Genomic DNA, 21,890 nt, shown 5'->3' with positions numbered 1-21,890 from the left:
AACCGATTCGTTTGCCTCAGGTGTGTTTTCTCGGTGGGTGGAGTCCCGCGAAGCATTTTTCACCCCCCTCGAGGGCATTTTGTGAATAAGTTAAAACTGTCGGGCGGTTTGGGTGTTAAAGGTGGGGGATGGGAGGGCAACTCATTATGAACCCTCCCTCTCCGTATTTCTGGCTCAGTGCGGTGTGTTTATGGCGCAGATTTAGGGTAATACTTGTCCGCCGAGTGGGATATTCAAATCGGTACAGTATAAAGGTTCTATTGGATGGCTTTTTGCGGATTTATCCGTCGGATAGTGTAATGCGGCTCCTACTTGTTGGATGAAGAAGCGATTTCCAGGAAAGCTGACGACCCACGACAATTTCCGTCGTATATACCAATATATATATTTTTCAATATTATAATTGGTTTCTTCATCAATTTAATTTGAAACTATTTATAGAAGACCACAATTTTCAATAAGTACACAAATAATCCAAAATTCATTCTCAATCAATTTGGATACCTAAAAAACACTGAATTACACGCTTTTTACATTTTTATAAGACTTTATTATTCTTAACCGACTTGCGGGGGGGGGGGGGTCAGATTTCAATAAAATAGGCAACTAAATCATTAAAAATCATTTTGAAATCATCTATCAAATCGACATGATGAAAGCTGCTATCCAGACCCGCCTTTCTGCTGCCTAGACACAACTTACAGATTAATTAGTTGAACAGTTATAAGTTATAACATATTTTCAAGTACATTTTCACTTCACAAATAGATTATTTATAAAAATTTATACGATTTTTACTATCAATTATGCTCGATTAATAGGCTTTTGTTAGATCTACTGGCGTATTACAGAATGTTATATCGTACTCATTTATGGGAAACCGTATTATTAAAATAACCAAATTAAATTAAATTACTCGCGTCAATTATAATAAAAGGCATGGATTTACATATGTACATATATTGTATTTACATACTATAAGAAATGAAAAATTATTTTACTGTACAAAGTTTAAGATCAAATAGAAATTGGATAAGCATTTTGAATAGAGGTATTGTTGAGCATATTAGAATGCTCGATGAGATTAGACATTCTTGATAAATTCCTAGTAGTCTTCAAACAATACCTCTGTATTGTCTATTTTTTTTACTAGAATATTTATTTTATTTTTTTATTTATTTTTTCATTTAATTTACACCAAGAAGGCCTAACAGGTAAACCCAATGCACCTTCCTGGCCAAAGACAATTATATAAACATATATGTATACCATCCATATATACACAAATTCTTACACGTATACACAAATACAGATACATACATTCATAAATATAAAAATACACATATATACATATACATACATACACACCTACATATATATATATACATACACACATACATATACATATATACATATACATACACACATATATATACATATATACACATACATACATATATACATATACATATACATATATATATATATATACACATATATATACATATACATATATATATATATATATATATACCCACACATATATACATACATATACATACATACACATATACATATACATATACACATACATTACATACATCCATAAACATACAAACATTATACATGCATATACACATAAACACATCAATACACATAAATAAAGATAAATTACTCATATATATATATATATACATATATATATATATAAATAAAAAATAGCATACATATATAAATATAGATAAAACCAACATACATACACATTATGCTAAATAATAACATTACAAAATGAAAACAACATGTGTAAATATGTATGTAGCTAGAAGTCATTTAAAATATGCTGCCTGACAGAACTGTATGATGAAGTAAAAACATCAAGGCTCCCAGAAAGCAGGTTAAATAGTCGAATGGCTCTTGAAAGGGGTGAGTCATCAAGCACATTAGTCCTGGCCCGAATAGGTAGGAATAGAGTTCTGGAGCGAGATTCTCTCAGTTTCTCAGGTACTCTAAGTTTAAGATTACACAGAACTTCAGGAAGATGATATTCACCCCTTAGAATTTTTAGAAAAAGCTTACCAAGATGATTGTTTCTACGTGAAGCTAAGGAGTCAAAGCCCAAGGAGCCCATGACAAACTTACTAGGAAATAAGTAGGGATAGCGCCCAAACTCTCTCATGTAGAGATAGCGAAGAAATTTTCTTTGCACCCTCTCTAACATTAGCGTGTACCTTAAATGATTAGGACTCCATATGGCCGAACCAGATTCAAGCAAACTGCGCACCAATGTAGTATACAGTAAACGCGTCACTCTGGTGCTATTAAAGGCGCGTGAGTTTCTGATGACGAAGCCTAAAGTTTTTGTAGCCCTATTGCACACATCTTGGATATGAGAATTAAAATTCCAGATATTTGAAAAAGTAATTCCCAAATCCTTGATATGTGTGTGACGGGCAAGAATAGAGCCATCAATATTGTAACCAAATTCAATTGATGATCGAGATCTGGAAAAAGAGACAATGTGACACTTTTCAACGCTTATCGGAAGACAATTTGAGTGTGACCAAATAACGAGTGAATCTAAATCGCTCTGTAGCAGTAGAGCATCGGAAGAAGATTCAACGCACCTAAAAAGTTTTAGATCATCTGCATATAATAAGAAGTTGCAGTTGTGGAATATTTCCCTAATATCATTAACAAATAAAATGAATAGTAAGGGGCCAAGATTAGAACCCTGTGGAACACCAGAGCAGGTTGGGTATTCAACAGAAGAATAAATTCCATATTTTACAAACTGACGTCGATCCTTGAGATAATTTGTGAATAACTGAGAGAGACCATATGAGAAACCATAACCAATTAGTTATGGTTTCAATATACAATAATAAGCCGACGAGATACATTTTTGAAACAAAATAAAATAAATAAATTACGCCACTAAGAAACTTAGAATGCAATCTCTTTTTTCGACTTTTGCCTTTTCATCACATATACTGCCTAAAATACAAACCGAACTTTATAGTTAGATAAATACATTTTTAAAATAAAAAATAAAAAAACTCAGCGAAACGATAAATTTTACACAAAACTAATTTAAACGCCGACTATCTATAAATACACTATCCACTTTTAGCACTTCCTGTAGATTTATAGTAACCAATTATAATCTTAAAATAGCATCCGAGTGAAATGTGATATGATTGAATATACATACATATCTACCAGTGGCGTGCGGTGGAAATTTCTCTGAAACTTGAATTGAATTATGTACATACATATTTTGAATATGATTTTATAATTGATTTGAAAATTCTCGTACTTTGTAATAGTTAGTTCAAGGCATACACTATATGTCGTAGATCGGCTGCCGTTGAATTTGACGGTGAAATCCGTCATCGGTCGTTCGCGCTCGCTGTCAATGTCCGGGTCGCGGTCCGTGACGTATTGCCGGCATACATCAAAGTCAATCGAACCATCGGGTAATGCGATGCTGGGGCACCTGCTCCTGGGCTTCCCTGGCCCGGCTCTGATTGATACACAGGTACCTTTTTACCGAACCGCCCTGTATTATATTAGGGCGAAGCTACTTGCAGCGGAGCTGTCATGAATCAACTCAATCAAAACCCCCACCCTATTTCGCACAAAATATATGTATGTATATTAAAGTAAATCTGTAAGTACCAACTATCGACATCTTTGGAAAGTATTACATTACACTTTGATTAAAGATTTTGAATGAAATTGAGGATCCATCGAATACATATTACATTGTTGCGTAGACGTGTAGAGAGTGGGTTTTCAGCAAGTAGTAGTGATAGTTTATTGTTGTTGATCCGTTGATCAACCAGCTCCAAACGAAGCACGGAATAGATCCTCTGAATATTTATACACAGCGTATACTATGAGTAGAGAGAGATCATTGGTCGATGGGTCGCGAGACCTTATTAGTTGTTGTATACGGTTTGTTCATATGGCAAGGCCTTTTTGGCGCGAACGAGAGATCAGATGATCAGTGCTAGATAGCCAGTGATCGACGAACACCAATAACCTAATCTTTTAGCATCCATGCCCCTCCAATATGCTTTCATTCAACTATATCTTGCGAAAATCTGCTAACATTTTCCTTACATTTCAAGAACTTCACTCAACCTTACTTATTTTAATATCATCATTCGATCCATAATGTCAACAACTCTTGTCATACTTCTATTCTCACCCTTGTATTTCATCTTATGTTTCTTCTCATAATATTGAGTGCATAACGTTCCAAAAGTATATAAGTGCATTTGATTTCATTTAGCATTCAATACTCAAGTTTTGCATCCCTTTAAACATTCCTTCCTTCATTCTCTCAAACACACTTCATCTTGATTTCTGTATCTTCATACAAGGATAATATATATGTATATGGTGGTGATGGTGATATATTATGTTATATATATATATATATATATATATATATATATATATATATATATATATATATATATATATATATATATATATATATACATATATATATATATATATATATATATATATATATATATATAGGATCCGGATGTGAAGGATTCCAAGTGAAACGCAGATTAAGTCAGAACTATGTATTTATTATACATCTCTTCGGGCTTGTTCTCCAACAAGTGACCATAACAACACGCATCCGGTCTTTCTCATGCATACCACACACTTTATCCCAACTTGACCAACCATACCTACGGCTCGTTTAAAAATCAATTCTACATTTATATATATATATATATATATATATATATATATATATATATATATATATATATATATATATATATATATATATATATATATATATATTTATATATATATATATATATATATATATATATATATATATATATATATATATATATATATATATATGAGTTCGGTCTTTCGTGTCATGCGGGGAAGACGTGCTTCTGCGTTCTTCCCGCTATTACTCGCTTAAACCCGGCTATTGCACGAAATTTAATCTAAAAATTTAACCATCTAATCACTTATTTTACTAATTGCATCCTAGTATAATTTAAGTGTAAAAATAAACAGACGATCGGCCGTTAACAGCGTTTTTAATATCAGTGATTGCGAAAAATTTTGTGTTAATTTTGTGTCAGTTACAAAAGCGTATACGAACGAGATACATCTCCCTACCTGAATACAAAAAAAAATAAGGGTCCCTGCTCGCCAGTCAAAATTCGGTCCCACAGAAGCAATAAATCTTCCACATAATTGCTTTCAGACAAAAATTTTTAACGAACTTTACTTAATAGAATAATAGCAAACAGAAACGGTGTTTCCCAACTGTCTAATAGTTCTTTTTCATATTTAATTTATATTAAAGTAATTCGTGTAATTTTATATTCTTTACTAAATTTATTATTAAAATATTAAATTGCAAACCGCACTCACATATATAAATCCGTTGTCTCCAAAGAGGCGTCTCACGATAAAGATCTGTAAAAAAGTAGTATAACAATTGCTAATCTATTATTATCATAACTAACTACTTTCACTTACAAAGTAACCCTGTTAAATGGCATGTAATAACTCATAAGTGATCCAAGTGATACCTAGGATGACTATCTGTCAAAGCTGACCACAGAGAAGAGTCTATGGCGGTAAGAACTCACTCCTTGAATGGAAATCTCTCTCAAGTACCGCCTTTTTCTCAACACATCTTGGATAAATGCGAGAAAAATAATATCCAAACCTCCAACAAGGTAAGAGTGACGATGGATGATAGCTTAGCTAATAGAAACCTGTATTTAGCCACGTACAATGTAAGAACGTTATCGAGTGAAGGAAGTGTGCTTGCATTAGAGAATGAATTAGAAAATATCAAATGGGATATAATAGGACTTAGTGAAGTAAGACGAAAACAGCAAAACCAAATAATCCTAAAAAGTGGTAACTGTCTCTACTGGAGAGGGCTACCAAATGGTAGAATAGGAGGAGTAGGGTTTCTTATCAATAAGAGAATAGAAAGAAATATTATAGAAATAAGCGACATATCGGAACGTATATGCTATATAGTATTAAGAATCTCGAGCAGGTACACTTGTCAAATCTTCCAAGTGTACGCCCCCACATCTAGCCACCCAGACGAGGAAATAGAAGACTTCTACGAAAAAATACAGGACGCATACGATAATAGCCGTCACCACTTTAAAATAATCATGGGCGACTTTAACGCAAAAATAGGACAAAAGGCAAATACTGAAAGAGCAGTAGGCAATTTTGGTACCGGCCAAAGAAACGACAGAGGCGATCGCCTCATAGAATTCGCAGAACACAACAGGCTCTTTATCACTAATTCATTTTTCAGGAAAAACACCAACAATAAGTGGACTTGGGAGAGTCCTAAAGGAGACAGAAACGAGATCGATTTCATCCTAACAAATGCCCTGCACTCCGTTAAAGACGTTAGTGTTTTAAGTAAAGTAGATATAGGTAGCGATCACAGATTAGTCCGTGCCAAGATGGCCATTAATATAAATTGCGAACGTAGGAAATTAATAAAAGGATGCAGTAACTCTCCAGATTTCGCTCAACTAAGGTCTAGGAAAAAGGAATTCGAACTCGAACTTGGAAATCGATACGGGAAATTAAACCCAGAAGCAGACATCGAGGAATTGAACACTGTAATTAGTTCGGTTCTAACCTCAACAGGTAAGAAATTAGGTGGATTCAGGAAACAGATTAAATTAAGCAAAATTTCAGCGGAAACAAAAAACCTAATTAAGCATAAAAGGAATTTAGATAGGGATAATAATAAGCAAGAATACAATCTAGTAAATAAGGAAATTAAAAAGAGAATAGTCAGGGATGTCAGGGATTTTAACAGCAAGCTAATAGAAAATACCATTAAGAATAACCGTAGCCTGAAAAAGTGCAAACAGGATCTTTTCTTAGGCAAAAACCAAATGATCGCAATCAGATCAGAGAGCGGAGTAATAATTAGGAATAGAGAAGAAATCATAGACAGAGTTTACACGTTCTATGCAAAACTATACGAGAACGACAACGGCCAATTCCCCGCTCTGGAATCGACACACGGCCAAAGGGTTCCTGCAGTATTGCCTAGCGAAGTAGAGGCCGCGCTAAAAACTGCAAAGAACGGTAAAACCCCAGGGGAAGATAATATTCCCATTGACTTACTAAAATGTGGCGGCCCCCCCCTAATTAATATCTTAGCTAGGCTTTTCAGCAAATGCATCCAGAACCAAGTTATACCAGAAGGATGGAATAACGCAACTATCATTTTAATACACAAAAAAGGCGACAAAAGCGATATCAAGAACTACCGACCCATTAGTCTACTTTCAGCGGTCTACAAGCTCTTCACGAAGGTTATTACAGAAAGGCTGAAGAATATCCTCGACGAGAACCAACCTATAGAGCAGGCAGGGTTTAGGGCAAATTTCAGCACAATGGACCACCTCCAAGTAGTTGGCGAACTAATCGAGCGCGCCAACGAATATCAACGGCCATTGTGCCTAGGTTTCGTCGATTATGAGAAAGCCTTCGATACAGTTAGTCATAATGCAGTACTTAACGCTCTAAAAACACAGGGAGTGCCGGAACCCTATGTGGGACTGTTAGCTGCAATATATAAGAATGCCACAGCTTCGGCTAAAATTTTTTCAGGTACAGATAGATTTAGCATAGGAAAAGGAGTAAGACAAGGAGATACAATCTCGCCCAAGTTATTCAATGCGGTGCTTGAGGGAGTTTTCAGGAAATTGGATTGGGATACAGCCGGAGTAAGCATCAATGGTCGCTTTTTGAGTCACCTTCGGTTCGCAGACGATATAGTTTTAGTAGCTCGTGATTCAGCTGACCTACTTATCAGACTAACACAGCTGGACAGGGAAAGTAGAAAAGTAGGATTAAAAATTAACGTAGATAAGACTAAACTAATGTTCAATAGTTATTGCATGCCTGATAGCATCCCCTTAGATGATAAACCAGTAGAAGTAGTAAATAATTATTTATATTTAGGTCAAATAATTGACATGTCTGGTAGTAAAAATGAAGAGATAAAGAGACGTATGAAATTAGGGTGGAGTGCATTTGGACGGATGAATGCTGTTTTTAAATCAAAAATGCCACTCTGCCTGAAGAAAAGGATCTTTGATCAATGCGTTTTGCCAGTGATGACGTATGGATGTGAAACTTGGACACTGAACGCCAAGATGCAAAATAAAATCCAATGCACTCAAAGAAGTATGGAACGCTGTATGCTTGGCATAACGAGGAAAGACAGGAAGCGGAACACGTGGGTGAGAAATATGACAAGGGTAGTGGACATAGTGGATAGAGTGAAGAGATTGAAATGGCAATGGGCGGGTCACGTAGCTAGGAGGATGGACGAAAGGTGGACAAAAGAAGTGCTTGAATGGTACCCGAGAGAAGGCAAAAGAGTAAAAGGAAGACCGCAAGGAAGATGGGTGAACGAAATTAGGAAAATGTGCGGAATGAGATGGATGAGTGTTGCGCAAAACAGAGACGAGTGGAAGCGTGTTGGAGAGGCCTTCATCCAGCAGTGGATGGCGAATGGCTGTAAATGATGATGATGATGATGATATATATATATATATATATATATATATATATATATATATATATATATATATATATATATATATATATATATATATGTATATATATATATAGCATATACATACATACATATATTGCAGTGTGAATTTTATCAACTATGTGTATCTACTGTGTAGCTAGGATCTTTCTTTCTCTCATCCATAAATCATGATGGAATGGACGCGCGGCTTTTAAGATCCGCAAGAGATTTACTTTTTATTGGCTGTCCACACAATCGAGAGTGAGAGATAGAGGGAGGGTTATACGACCGGTTTAATCGATATAAATGTGGCAGTGAAAGGTTTGAATAAGACCGATAGTATCATCGAAGACATTCGTGTTTTATATATGCCAACCTTCCAATGTTGAAACTAAGCTATTTGTTTAGATGTTTAGATGTTAGATTCGATTCGAATTATCATCTGTCACATATGTAAACCGTTAAATTAAAAGTTGGATTGGATTCGATGAGCCGAATTAAAAGTTGACCGGAATTAAATGTGATCCCGAAACTCATGTACTTAATATGGACCTCTCAAACGCAAGATACACACATGCGCTTGAGTTTATATAATATTAATTGAGTGGTTTTGGATTTGGAGGATTTTAGTGTTCAAATATATAATTTTATACTGACTTTTATAATAAGCCAGTTTTAGACTCGCTGCTCGAATTTAATTATTATAATGTAATCGTTGGCATTATGGCGCCATAGCGATGCCGAGAAAAGATTCGTTTGTATGCGGCGAGATATTGTTAAACCGCGATGATGCTAAATATTTTACGCTTCAGAACATTAGGAGGATTTTGCAGATGCAAAATCCCGTTTGAGTTAGCGAGCGAACGGTCTTGACTTTCATTTGCATATTGTGTGCATAGTGGGATTGCGCTACTTAAATACAACACTGGATTCAATATGTATATGTACATATATTGCATGTTGTCATGAGCGCATGGCGTTGACCAGGCACACTAAGCGTTTTATTATTGGCAATACGATATACATATACACATTTGAATAGTTTAATGAATACGTATGATTATGCTGTCATCGCTTTCGAGAAATATGAACTTATACAATTTAACCGTTCTAAATTTTCCAATTGAAATTGAAGAACATCCTATACAAGTCGTATTAGTTGCTACAAATTTATGTTGCACTTTCAAGACTTCCTATATATATACACTTTTTTATTATTTTTATTTACATACATATATACCAGGAAGGCCTTACAGGTAAATCCCAATGCGCCTTCCTGGCCAATTACAAATTACAATTAGAAATACAAATACAAATGCAGCATTTTTATTACAAGTCGTTGAATTGCGAGACACTGAAAAACTCGCAAATTAACGAAACATCTATATATATATAAATACAAGAAAAAAGATTTTTTTGTACTTTGGCCATATGTATTGTCAGGAAGAATCTGGATACGTATAAAAATGCTGCAAAAATTTGTCCATAAAAGTCTCGAAAATTTCCAGTTTTTCAGCATCTCGAAATTTGACGATTTATATTAAAAAAAGCTCCGAAAAGGTAAGTTTATCAAAAAATTTCTTTGTTAAAATTATTCTAAAATTGTATATCGATGTTTGTACTTGACCAGGAAGGCGCATTGGGGTTTACCTGTTAGCCATTCCTAGTATATAAATATATGTATGTATGTATGTAAAAATAAAATAAAATAATTCGAATTATAGAGGTTTTGGTGAGAAATAAAATATGAAGACTCTGCGTTCAGTATATTTGGAGAAATAAAATAAAATATAAGTCCTGGTCGCTGTTCATCACAGGGCGGCAAGGGCGGCAAGTCAAAAGACATCTAATATATAATTTCAAAAGAGACTAGGTAACTATGTAAGGTTTTGGTGGGAACATCGAAAACAAATCAAAGTTTCTATGACGATGATATCGATATCGTTGAATATTATTTTTTTTTCGATTCAAATAAATTTAATAAAAAAAAAACAAATAAATAAATGTTTAAGCTGTTCATATTACAAATACCGAGAGAAGCTGGGTAAAACCTCTTGCAATATAATAAAATAGTCATACAATTTAATTTAAATTTGAGTCAATATATTGCATATATTGAATAGATAAAAAATTTCAGTTGTGCGATTAAATCATCAAATTAAAATACCGTGTATCCAGTGGTATGGTCGGGCCAGGTCGCCGCCCTGGTACTTTGATTGATATAAACATTGTTTTTCGAGTACAATTAAAAAATTTTTAGACTATTATTTCATACAAAATGTTGTATTCCAAATATTGTGAGCAGACTCTCGTTCTAACACTCGATGACCACAATCGAATAGTAATCTGAACACATTCAAAACTTAAAAGACGTTTAATGAAACTTATTGGCTTTTTTTATCTAAAACCACCCAAAACTTCGAAAGAAAACATTCTTTAAACTTTTGACCATACGCACATACACACGGATAGATAAAATGAGGCAACTCAGCTTAAATGAATGGTCATCTCTAAATTCACATGCTAAAATCTGATTTTTTGACATACATATGTACATGGCTTTAGCATTGCACACAAACACAGGTTTTGCAAAATCAAAGATGCATTATGGAAGTTTTATAAAATACTAGCTGAACCCGGCATGCGTTGCAACGCCACAATAACGCATGCAATTCCCATTCCCGTTCCTATTTGTCGGAAAAACGCAGGCAGCGAACACATTTGAAATTATGACACTCATTCCCGTTTCCCTTCCCATTTTTGGGCAATTTTTTTTCACAGTAATCTTTCCGGACATGCATACAACAAATCCTGAATGTTTCATCGTAATCGGTTTGGTGGTTTAGGAGCCTATTCGAGATACACATACAGACATTCATTTTTATATATGTATATAGATAAAAAAATACATCATAATTTCATCAAGTAACAATATTTTTTAATTATTATTATTTTTTTTTAAATAATAATTAACTTGAATAGTTAGTATGAAATAATGATTTTTGAACTACCAATATAAGGATACAATTTTTTTTAGTAAGGAAAAAAGCGGGGGGGGTCGTAAAAATTAAACACCGACCTTGTTCTTTTTTATTCAGCACTACACCACTGCGTATATCTACCTAACGTACAAACAACTTTTTTCAAATCATAATACGATAAATCCATTATAATATATTTGTTTAAGCGGACCACCATCCGTCTTATAATATTAATGATATTGTCTTCCAATTTCTGCCCGAAATTATCTATAATTAATCGGGCTAATTCCGGATGTCCGATGTGTAGTTCGCGCGATTTGTCCGCCGGAAGCTGTGCCGCGAACTGTGCCTAATTCGCAACGACACAATTCTATATCAGTGATCCGACACATTTTTCTCTGTTTCGACGTGTCAAACGCATTGTGTGCGCCCAATTTGTCTTTCTCACGAGCAGATATAACCCGGCGACTAATGTGCGCCACTTCTCTCGGCTAATGTCCCAAATATGACGCACATTACGACCACTCGACAAATACGGGACAATTAACCACACTTACCCCGCGATTCTGCCGCCACGAGCTTATTACCCTGATAATCCCGAAAAAAATGTGGGAAAATTCCAGATATCATCTTAAACCGTCGGAAAGCATGGCTCTCATCGGAAAAGGATCGACGAAATTAGACTGTATCGATAGATAGCTGGAAAACATTTTTTTAATGTTGACGTTTTGAATTCAAAGCGTTCCATTTTTGAAAATTTATTCAAAGAGTCGTTGCATAAATAAATAAAACATCCGGGACTCCTTTCTCTCTCTCTCTCTCTCTCTTGCTCGGTACACGAGTATTCTTAGCACTTTTCAATTCTAATTTATTCTCAGCTCGCTCGCTCCCATATTTACCATCCAAATTAAAATATTCTCAGTTAAAAGAATGGAAACAAACACGCCGTATACTTTTAACGTATCGGCGCGTTTGACGCATTCGAAAGTGTGCAAAAATCCAAATACTACAAATTGAGTCCTACACTGATTTAAATCGATTCGAATTTCATCAAAATTTTGTAACTTTTTCCGAATTGTGTACATATGCAATTATTATTGTATTCTTCCGCCTCGAAAATTCAATTGGAAATCGTTAAGAAATTGTCTACTTAAGGATTCATCATTTGGAAAAAAATGTAGAAAACTCACACATCCTACATATGTTTATATTTTTAATAATGTAATTTTTTTTTGTACAATATCAGTTGCTTCATATACGAGTAGATGTCACACCAATTCACATTCCGTTCTCTCTAGAAGACTATAGAAAGCCACTGGAAAAATTTCCGTGACACATTATAGTATTTTTTTTGTCATAAGGTTAAAGAACCATATGAAACACATAAAATCGGGTAGGAATGACAATGCAAAACTTCACATTCACATCTTAATTCAATCAAAAAGATTGAACACATCCGAGTAATATTTAAACACTAGTAACTGTTTAATCTTAAAGTCTTCTCAGTTTTAAATGACAGTATACAAAAAATAAATGTATATAAAAAAAACCAAATGTACTAAAATATAAAAAACAATTATACAATAAAATAAAAAGGCAATTTAAACAAAATATTGCAATAACAAATGTACGACAATATAAACTATAAATATATAAAATGTGTGGGATTTCATGATTAGGATTTCAATCAAAAAGATTTCAATGATTGGCATTTCAATTAAAATTATTTAATTTATTTAATTATTTAAAGTTTGGACCATTGAAGCATTACAGGAATTCGCCACAATGGTCAAAAATTATGATCCTGGCTTAAAATTATGATCCTGGCTTAAACGAATGTAATTAAATATATTACTAAGAGGCTTGGGTAGCATTTACATATATCATAACATACGTACTTACGCGGTATTTTCAAACGTGTCTATTACGATTATTTTTCACCATCGTACTGACGGATTTGATTTCCACATATATTGATGACCAAACCGAGCAAAATGGAAAATTTTGAAAATCGGAAAAGTGTATCGAAAAAGAACCCAAATTTCGTCAGACGAAAAAATCGAAAGTGAAGTAATGGTAAGTAAAGTAAAGTAAGGCTGGTAAAAAAAATAACTTGTTACAGATTTTGCATACAATTCGTTGTCCAGTTTAATATTTTTTTTTATCATCTTTAAGAAGTTCATAGACAAAAAAAATCAATTGGACAATCTCTTGGGGCAAAAGTGTAATGATTTATCACAGTGGTATCGATGTGGTATACATATATCGATGTGGTATACATAAATTACATTGAAAGGAAAAACCTGAATTATTCCAACATCTACAAACTTAAAATTCGATTATCTCAAAACATTGATAATCGAATTGATCAACCCATTCATACATATGTAATAAGTACTATTTTATGTACTAAAAATGTGTATTTGCCTTCTTGCACTAAATTAAAACACTTTTGAGCTTCCATTACATTTCCTTCTCTATTACATCCTCATATTTTAATCGTCAAAATCAACATTTTTTTTTTCTTTCAACATGATGTCAAAATTAAGATCTCGTGGTCCGACAAAAATTATGCAACTAAAATAAAATGATTTGGTGTAATTTTTTTTTTATTATATATATAATATACATATATACCAGGAATGCCTAACAGGTAAACCTTAATAGAAATTAATCTTTAATGTACATATGTGTCATATTATACATATATTTATCCTGTCATATTCACGTTGAATATTTTACACAATGATAGATCAATCAAAACGCATAACTTATGTTCATTAAAAATTACATTACATTGCAACTGTAAGATAAAGTAAATATGTATATGTAAATATATAAATATAAATATATATATACATACATACATATGTACATACATACATATACATAATAGAATCTCTGTCACGTAGGAGATAATCCTAAACCTCCAATGATATAAATTCGTTAAAATTATAACGTTTTATTTTAAATTAAATGTAATTACACAAATTTAATTCTCCCTCACAGTGCAAAACTGACAAGCGTGGCACGTTATACAGCGTTGTTATCGCGCACGACACTTTTGCCACGCTCTGCCACACAAACACACCGAGATTTACACACACACAAACACATATAAATAACGTGATATCTTCTTTTTTTTTTGTAAGCCCACATTTTATTTTAATTCACACCGCCACTGATATTAATGCGGTTTTTGAGGACCGTTAATTCCGAATGTGACCGCGTTGGTCACTCGCACGAAAATCCCGACGCGATAGATACACCGATAGTCGGCAGCGAGAGGACGCGGATTTCGCCTATTTCAGCGCTTCGACTCGTCGGCTTTAATAATTCAACATTCAAAATGGCTAAGCTCGAGATTTGTGGCAGCTTTACGGACGTCCGGTTTAAATAACCGTGTGTCGACAGACCTAACAACCCCCCCTCCCCTCCCCAAAACCCACCCCCAGCCGCTCGAACTCGCCGACTCGTCAACTCGTGACTCTCTTTCGGGTAGGGTGAGGGGGTTGAATATGAAGCGAAATTTTTTAACGACTTGGAGCCGACCCCTTTGTTTGCGCTGATGAAAATAAATTAGCGCTTTAAACCGTGACAGCCCTTATGACTTTATTCACTTTGCGATTCCGGCGAAAAATCCTCAACGACTACTAGTATATCAATATACCTACATACATATACATATATCTGCGTGTTTCGTTGCTCTTTTAGTGTGATTTTTACTTAATTTTAATTAATTTCGCAGAGGTGCCGTGTAGTTTTCGAGATTAATTAAAATATCGCAGTTTAAACGGTCGTATATCAATGTCAATGGTATTACTGAGGTGTATTAAACTTATGCCACTATATTATCCCCTTGATTGTCACGTCTAATTGTATTACAATTCATTAGACTTTCGTAGTAATTCAATTATGTCAATGAATACGTACGATGGATGTAATAATAAATGATAATAAATCAAACCTAATTATACATAGCTATAGTGGCTCAGTGGTTGCGCTTAGCACCGATTTTTAACAATGTATCCGACTATACAATTTTCGGATACATTGTTAAAAAAATGTTCTTTATATGTTGGCAATTATAAAAAAAACTGTTATGGATAAAAAAACATTTATATTTTTCGATTTATAAATAAATTTATTATACAACCATATAGCAATATAGCCGGCAGTATGGCTCGGTGGTTGTGTTTATGTGTAGCACTGAGAGGTTACCGGTTTCGATCCCCTGCTATCTTTAATACTGCCGGTCAGACTTGGATATTTTTGGCTCCAAGTCGATCGTTTCTTGCCAGAGTTAGCCAATGTATTTGATTTCATTATTGAAACGGTTCCTCCATCAAATTGTCAAAAATCATCCTACTCGCTGTCCCAAATATCTGTATTTGATTTACATATGTACAATATATAAAAATTTAGTCTAAGTCTAAATCCGTAGATGTCTCTGTGGATCAATTCATTAATTAATTAATTGTTAATTTCGTGTTCTTCAGTCTCTCGAAATACAACGATTTATGCAATAAAAATGCTGCTGTGTATATATATATATATATATATATATATATATATATATATATATATATATATATATATATATATATATATATATATATATATATATATATATATATATATATTAAAATTTTAAATAAGTGTATCTCAATTTACCATGAATAAAATATCTACCCACAAATATACACACACATAATAAAGCATGCTGTATATAAAGTGTTTAACTAAAGTTTTCATTTTCTAAATGCGTAGCATTTTTTCATACATTTTCAACGAGCTTCGGAAATGTTCAAATACCAGAAATGTTAACATTTTTGCACATTTGTTTTTCAGAAACTTTTCCAACAACTCGTCAAATATCTGACGAACCGGAATTTGAAGCGCCAATAGGAAATTTAACGTATCCCGTAGGAAGAGAAGCCATCCTTTCGTGTACCGTCAACAGCTTGGGAAAATATGGGGTAAGTGCACATTACATTACAATATATAATTTATTCCATTTTAAGTCAGAAGCGAAAGTAACAAATTTCAATCAAGTAGATTAAATATCGCATTACGTACACAATTCTTACCGGTTAATAATATTATACGGGGTATCAGAATGTTGAGGCCACGTCTCCCGTGTCCCGGTTCGTCTCATATAAATTAACAAGCCGTCTACTCCGCATTTGTCCGAATAATCCGAGATAGCTAGATGGTGGAATCTCCACCTCCCCCCGATTTCCACCCGTCGACCCCCACAGTTTCGCCGACTGATACTCTGGATAATTGAATTTAGCGTTTATCCGGGAAATTCGGCTTAATCGAAACTGCGTCGCCGTATCCTGGGTAAACACGAGCGCGTAATTTGCGCGCGCTGACTAACAACACCTACTATGTATTGTCCGAATGGAGAGACTCTACGATCGATAAAATTGCGATACGGAGAGAACACACGAACTACATAGACTCTATTTTATATTCAACAATGTTGATTTGGATTGATTAGATTACTTTTTCGAAACTTTAACTTTATTAGAGAGGGGGTGTTACCAGACCGGATGTGAAATGAAACCCTTTCGCTTAATGAATCACAGTGGCGACGCCTAAGGCTGTTTTAGAAAAATGTAAATATGTATTATATTATACAAAAAAATAGTTTTTCATCAATTAAATTGAGTTATAAACATTATGAACTTTCATAAGATCATTATTATATATTAATATTACAAATAATACAATTTGTATTACATGTATATCACAGCCGTAAAATGGCAGATCCTAAATACGCACAAATAATTAAATGATTTAAATAAGCTACTATCAAGAATATATTATTAAAAAAATAATGTGTAACCTCGCAGAAAAACTATAATTGTGGAATCGTGAATAGATATTAAGAACTGCTGAGATTTGCTCTGAGGTTCATTCAACGTTGAAATATTTCCATATTTCGTTGTTTTTACTCATCTGTTTTAGCTTAAAAATCCAAAAGCTTTACAAAATTCATTAGAAACGGCATATCACAAACACGATAATAATGTTTTCTACCTGAAGTTGGGTAGGTCATTGAAACTACATACTTTCAATAATATTTTATCTTCGTCAAATCTCAAAGAAAACGCTAAGTACCTTTTTTATGTTCAAAGAAATATACGCCTTTTACCTAAGAGAGTTTAGATATGTACATTTTGAGCTTTTATGGAAATTTGAAATTCATTAATGTTAATTTTGAGGAAAAAAGCATTAAGTAAGGTTGTCAAGACAACCTTAAAAAGCCGATTGATCGAGCTAAAAAGCCGGTTTTCGGTTTTTTGAAAAATGGTCAAAAAGCCGGCTTTTCGGTTTCAGTTTAAACCGGTTTGGAAGCCCAAGGCGTAAATGAGGAAGAGGAAGAGAACAATTGCATATGCCCATAAAATGTCATCTTTCGGAAATTTTAACCAAAACAAAAGTACTTCTTCTTCCTTTTCAACTCCAAAGCAATTCGTTGAGTTTCAGTAGGCAAAAGACTAAAAAAATGTATAAAATACTGTAACGTGGAGATTAGAAGACTGGTTCTCGTCAACCACTGCTCACCTGATTTCGTGTTAGCGCCAAAAAGGCCTCGCTGTATGAATAAACTGTATACAACAACCAATAATGTCTCACAACCCATCGACCAATGATCTATCTGTACTGAGAGTATACTATTTGTGTTATATATTCGGCGGATATGTTCCATGCATTAATTCAGAGCTGGCTGAGCGACGGATCAAGCACAGCAAACTACCTTTACGACTACTCGCTGCGTCTTTCACTTCGATCTCGGAAAACCCTTCACACGTTTCTATTTAACAATTCCTATCTATCTACATTTACAATTTAAATGTTGACCCTTGTATCGTGCGTGACCTTGCTTAACTTAAAACTTAAAAATAATCGAATGTATATAACATATGTATGTAAATTCGATTACTTTTATATTAAAGAAATGACTTATCAAGTTTTAACTAAGCTTTTCTCGGCATAAAGTTAATTACAGAAGAAGATAATTTATTTGCAATTCAATTCAAATGAAAGTATTATGGTCAAGTTTCATAGGCTTAAGACCTTCAGGGAAGCGGCTTTTATATTGCACACACGCAATCAAGCTAATTGCTGACGTGTGAAAAAATTCCGAGATAATTAGATATGTTAAATATAAGTGCATGGTTTATTTAATAAAGAGAGTTATTTATGACAAAATTCAGAGTATACATAAGTCTGAGACAAATGATCATACCTGTGCAACCGTAGTACATATTTTCGTTGCATTCAAATTCAGAACGACAATGCAGAAACCGTGTTTTAAGTAAGCTGGCGCGCTTGCTTTGCACACTATGACAATTTACCGGAAAGCCCTTTGTGTACAAAGGGTACGAGAGAAAAATGCTTATGCAATCCAGTAATATATGTTTTTTAATGCATTATTCATGGGTAGCTTTTGCAGCCACTTCCAGGTCCCGGTTTGCTGGATTTTTGTCATTTTGTCGGCACGATGTATGTATGCACGTGTTAGGGTGTGCCACGCTTCGGAGCTAATTATGAGAAAAACACCGAAAACCAGACGACAAACCCTTTGACGTCATATTACACGTGACACAGTTGGTTTCGAGCTCAGGCTGAACGTCTAAAACCACCGTTACATTACTCCCTGCAGTCTGGTAGGTACATTAATATTCATACTACTGCATTTTTCCACCTTTAAATTTGCACCAACAATATATAGTTACTGAAATATTGAAAATGGCTTACCAAATGGAATTAATTCAGTACTATTCTATCTTTTTTAGTTCAGTTTTAAACATTCAGTTTTTATAGTAATGGAGAAGTGTACATATGAATTCAATTAACTTTAACGTATTTTTGTAACCGTGTGTTTTATTTTTATTTACCCATATTTATAATACGTATTATTATATTTTTACATTATTTAAATTTATGATATATCTGTTAGTATATAACGTAGTATTATAATCTGAAATTTCTAAACCAAATAGGTACGTGACAGAACTACTCTTGCTCTGGATACTTATTTTATAGATAATTTCTACCATAGGTATCCATGACAGGTTGCCCCAAGGTGACACCTATGGTCATATTTTTTTGTCCATAAGTAAATATGAATTTCATTACAATACAATTGTTATTTTACAATACAATAATGATATATTGACAAACTAGTATAATAACCAACAAATATATCAATATATAACAAATATATAAATCAACAAATTCAATATACAGTGAATACGCAAGAACACATTTAACAGTTAGGTAGCGTATTATTTACTTATCTACATATTTATTTATTCCATAGATCATGTATACTCGTCTTACAGATTCGCTCCAAAGCAATGTGTGTAATTATAGATCAAGAAACCCTAAATTATATATAAATACTACATTACTATTATATATTTTTGTATTATGAACATACTTACATATGTATATACGACATATATGGTCAAACATAGAAAGCACGATTTTATTCAAACATCATCCACAGAGACATCTATTGAGAAAATTTTGCAGCTTTTTTTGTACAAACCGAGGAATCTCAAGACGCTGAATAACTTGTTATTTACAAGAGAGATAGAAACGATATGCCAATTTCACAGGAACCGTTTCAATGAAAATCAGAAAAATTGGCACACTTTGGTGGGAAACGATCGACCTGGTGTCACAAACCAAGGTTTGGCCAGCAGCCACCAGTGGGACTTGAACCCGTGACCACTCTGTTCGAAAGCATAATATGCCAACCACTTGTCCACGCTGCTGGTTATTATAACGTATATAAAAACTCGAATTTGCGAGAATCTAAAGGGCGGAGTAGGATGCCGATTTATTGGATCCGTCACAACAATTTAACTAGACAATCGGTAACTCAAGCAGATCGATTTCGATCTGGGTTTCAATAACCACCTATTTTTCGCCAGTAGGATATGTACATATATGAATCGATTAATTAGTATATATATATACATATTTTCTAGTTATTATACCCTGTTATATCGACCTCATTTTATTGTTGTGTTAAAGTTTTTAATTCTTAACACAAAGGTTAATATAGTATAGTTTTTAAAAACAAGTAGACTTATAAAGTAACTTTTATACAGCTTACAAAGTTTTTATTCATTTTATTTATCACAATCCGAAATTATTGATATCCATTCTGTCAATCATAGTCAGTTAATAAATAAAAACACGTCTTATACTAGTAGATAGTTGTATTCATACTCATATTATAGTTCGATTCGTTTATTATTTACGAAAGATTTCGAACAAGACCGTATCATTTTATACCTATGTATATATGTATGTACATATAGAATGTTTCCTCGCGTATATATGTATGTACATACATACATACTACATATATTTGAAATACCTCTCTATCCCTCTTTTTTTCTCGGAAACCTGATAAATTAAATCACGACACACGATAGACGAGAGTGAGATTTTGAGGATTTCGTTTGATGTTACAGTAAAAGAGATCGAAACCTTTTGACATCGAATCGCTCGTAAACGATTTAAGATGCCGAACGAGAGAATTCCTATTGAGAGAGCACAACGCCGCGATCAATATAATTTCACTTTCACTTTTCCGACATTTATTTTAAAGGCGTTTCTGTCTCGTCTGGAGAGATGGAAATTCAAACAATTCCCACGACGGAGACGTCCCCCCCCCCCCCCACCCCGTCCAGCCCCTTTCCGCCTATGTGCCGACATGTGTACTTACCTACCAAAGTACACACTAACTATACACAGTCGCGTTTTATCTGCATAATTCTAGCGTAATTATATTTGGGGTTTTGAAATGCGAGCGAGGAATGTATGATGGGGGTAATATGGAAAGCCTTACGTTAAAGGTTAACGTGACTCGGTGGCGTGTGTGGCCCTCGATTTCGACACTATCGGTTCAAATTCTATCCTCAGGTACACATATGTATATGTATACATACGAATCCAGAGATATTATAGGTACGAGGCACAACCCGGGCACAAATTGCTAATGTCACATTTCATATCGCTTTCATCTGTTATGCGGATATGCGCTTACACGCCGAGCACTTATGTCGGTCGAGGATAGCTCACGTGCCTTTATTAATGTCTACTCCATTACATATTATATATTTATTATTATTATACGTACATGAATTACAATTCATGTTAGCATTTTTGATTATGTGCAGTATCTAAATACATACATACATACATTGTATATTATAGCTATCTATAATATGTACATCTACATACATATATTACATAATTTATTTAAAGTTTGGACCATC

At 33.8% G+C, this 21,890-nt stretch overlaps 1 protein-coding gene across 1 annotated transcript in view; it reads left to right on the top strand.

Annotated features, from left to right (window-relative positions):
- LOC143920450 (lachesin-like) overlaps positions 1–21,890 on the top strand; it is a 257,007-nt gene that overhangs the window by 87,009 nt on the left and 148,108 nt on the right. The window contains exon 2 of the mRNA XM_077443340.1: positions 16,429–16,556. Within this exon, the coding sequence (XP_077299466.1) occupies positions 16,429–16,556 (128 nt within the window). The remainder of the gene's footprint in view (positions 1–16,428; positions 16,557–21,890) is intronic.

This window comes from Arctopsyche grandis, chromosome 12 (genome assembly GCF_051622035.1).
Source record: "Arctopsyche grandis isolate Sample6627 chromosome 12, ASM5162203v2, whole genome shotgun sequence".
Taxonomy (NCBI): domain Eukaryota; kingdom Metazoa; phylum Arthropoda; class Insecta; order Trichoptera; family Hydropsychidae; genus Arctopsyche; species Arctopsyche grandis.
This window is presented reverse-complemented; position numbering and strand designations above follow the sequence as displayed.